Consider the following 2153-nt stretch of genomic DNA (forward strand, 5'->3'; position numbering starts at 1 on the left):
TTATTTAAACATATAATATTCTTTAATAAATGAATGTGTTGATAACATGACTCTAAAATTCATATAATATGATTCCAAAATAAATAATTATGTTTTTTGGTATAAAACCGAATAAACCGAAAACCGACGGTATATAAACCGAACCGAACCGAAGTAAATATGGATTTAGAATGGTAGTTGTATTTTACTAACCGAAATACCGAAAAACCGAAAAAACGAACCGAAACCGAACCGATATCCGGATTGAACACCCCTACTCCTTCCTTAAACAAATACATTAATTATTATGATAAGTCTTCCAGAAATAGAATTGTGTTAGAAGAGTGGCGGAGTCTACAACCACGAGAATTTACTAAGCTACATTATTTGTCAACATTCACTTTTTCAATCAACATATTTTTAATGAAAGAATCAGAAATGTTGGTTACATTTTTGTTCTAAACTAACTACACACATTTCTCCGAGTGTTACTGTTCTAGATAATCTGTAAGAGTCAGAAGTAATTTTACAGTTCGGTAAGTCCAATAATTTTACAAGTTATTAACCAACATTATCTCAGAAAAATCCATTGTGAACTATGAACAAGTTCCGGCCGATGTAGACCATTTGAACAGTCCATGTGAATATGTAATAAGTAGGGACTATAAACGATTATGCATTAATAGATATATTCCAGTGCGCATATTTAACTATATAGACTCCAAATGGTAACATCCGTCCCGCATCGCACCGCAGTTAACACTAACAAAAATTTCTACATATACCATATATCTATACGTTTTTATAACTGCCAGAACCGCACCGCAGTCAAACCGCTTGTCCCGCACGCTCATTCCGCTGTTACCATTCGGAGCTCTAAGATGGAGAGACTTGAGACAAATGCATGCATACAACTCACAACTAAAAGTGACAATTTCTTTTCCTTTTAGCCACACACAAATCTTCACTTGCATTTATTTAAAAAAACGGATGTTCCCAAAAAAAAGACAGATTCCTGAACAAACCAAAACAAGAACTTACAAGAACAACAAAACATGTGAGCCGAAAAGAGTTGTTGGAACCATACGAACATGTGGATACAATGCAGTCAATCTAGATTATCAGAAATAATCTAAATTAATTTCTAGAAACCAAAGTGAGAGCTCTACAATTCCATCATCATGTATCTCCAACTTGACTCTCCCACGTCGCAGCATTCCCTAAAATCCAAAAAGATTTCCATCAGCTAAACCCTAAGATAAATACGATAAAAACCAATTGAAGAGAAAAGTTTGTTGGTTTAAGCAGAAAAAAAAAAAAGAGAAAAGTTTGTTGGTGTACCAGAGATTGTTTTGTCATCAAGTTTATCGGGCGTCTTAGATCTAACATGGGCTCTCTTGAGGCCCAATAGCTCCTTCCATGTACCCTTTGAGGAAAAGGACGAAGAAGGTAAAAATAGTGGCCTGATGGAAAAGATGTTGCCATCGACAGGACCCTCTTCACCGACCAGAAGCTCTTCTCTTAAGGTCCTATGAACATGACTGGTCTCCTTGAACGGTAATATCTTTCCTTTGAGGAAGATCTCATCAGCCGGAATCATGGCGTAGTCGGTGACAGAGAACTCGAAATCATCATGGGTTTTGGAGAAAGAGCTTCTAGTGTTGACGTTGTTGCTCTTAGTACTATTCTTTTCTGATCTGATTTCGACGAATTCATTAGAGAATGAGATCCTAGCTGCACCATTTATGGAGTTATGCATGTCCATGCATGCCATTGTGGCTTGATAAAAAATGAAAGACTTGTTGAGAAAGAAATAGATAGAGAGACTCGACTGCAGATAGAAATAGAGATCTAAGGCCTAAGTCATTAAGTTGTAACCTTCATTATATATAGAGAGAGAGTTGCGATGAGATGATCAGTGTCCAACTCATATATCCATCAATTAAGTTCGATTTTTATATATATGTCAATAACATGCATTAACATGCATTATGTAGGCTTGAGCCATCTCTTGAATCTAGATGATAATACTAACATAATCAAGTAGACTACATGTCTTGTCTTGTCCATTAAACTCGATCTATATTTGAATAATTTTCCGGAGAGGTTAGTAAAAAGTGTTGTATAATATCATTCATTGGCAAGATATTGATATTCGTATCTTTGTGGAGTTC

The 2153-nt window shown here is 35.6% G+C and overlaps 1 protein-coding gene across 2 annotated transcripts; it reads right to left on the bottom strand.

Annotated features, from left to right (window-relative positions):
• Nucleotides 1-1139: 1139 nt before the first annotated feature.
• LOC106311299 lies at nt 1140-1797 on the bottom strand. 2 transcript variants are annotated; one of them, XM_013748503.1, is made up of 2 exons: nt 1321-1797; nt 1140-1199 (listed from the first exon to the last, which is right to left on the bottom strand). In XM_013748503.1, the coding sequence occupies exons 1-2, from the start codon at nt 1751-1753 to the stop codon at nt 1159-1161; spliced, it is 474 nt and encodes a 157-aa protein (XP_013603957.1). In that variant the 5' UTR covers nt 1754-1797; the 3' UTR covers nt 1140-1158. The 2 variants fall into 2 exon arrangements, with proteins under 2 accessions (XP_013603957.1, XP_013603958.1); XM_013748504.1 differs by having other exon boundaries at nt 1152-1232.
• Between the last annotated feature and the right edge of the window lie 356 nt (nt 1798-2153).

Source organism: Brassica oleracea, chromosome C8 (assembly GCF_000695525.1).
Source record: "Brassica oleracea var. oleracea cultivar TO1000 chromosome C8, BOL, whole genome shotgun sequence".
Lineage (NCBI taxonomy): Eukaryota > Viridiplantae > Streptophyta > Magnoliopsida > Brassicales > Brassicaceae > Brassica > Brassica oleracea.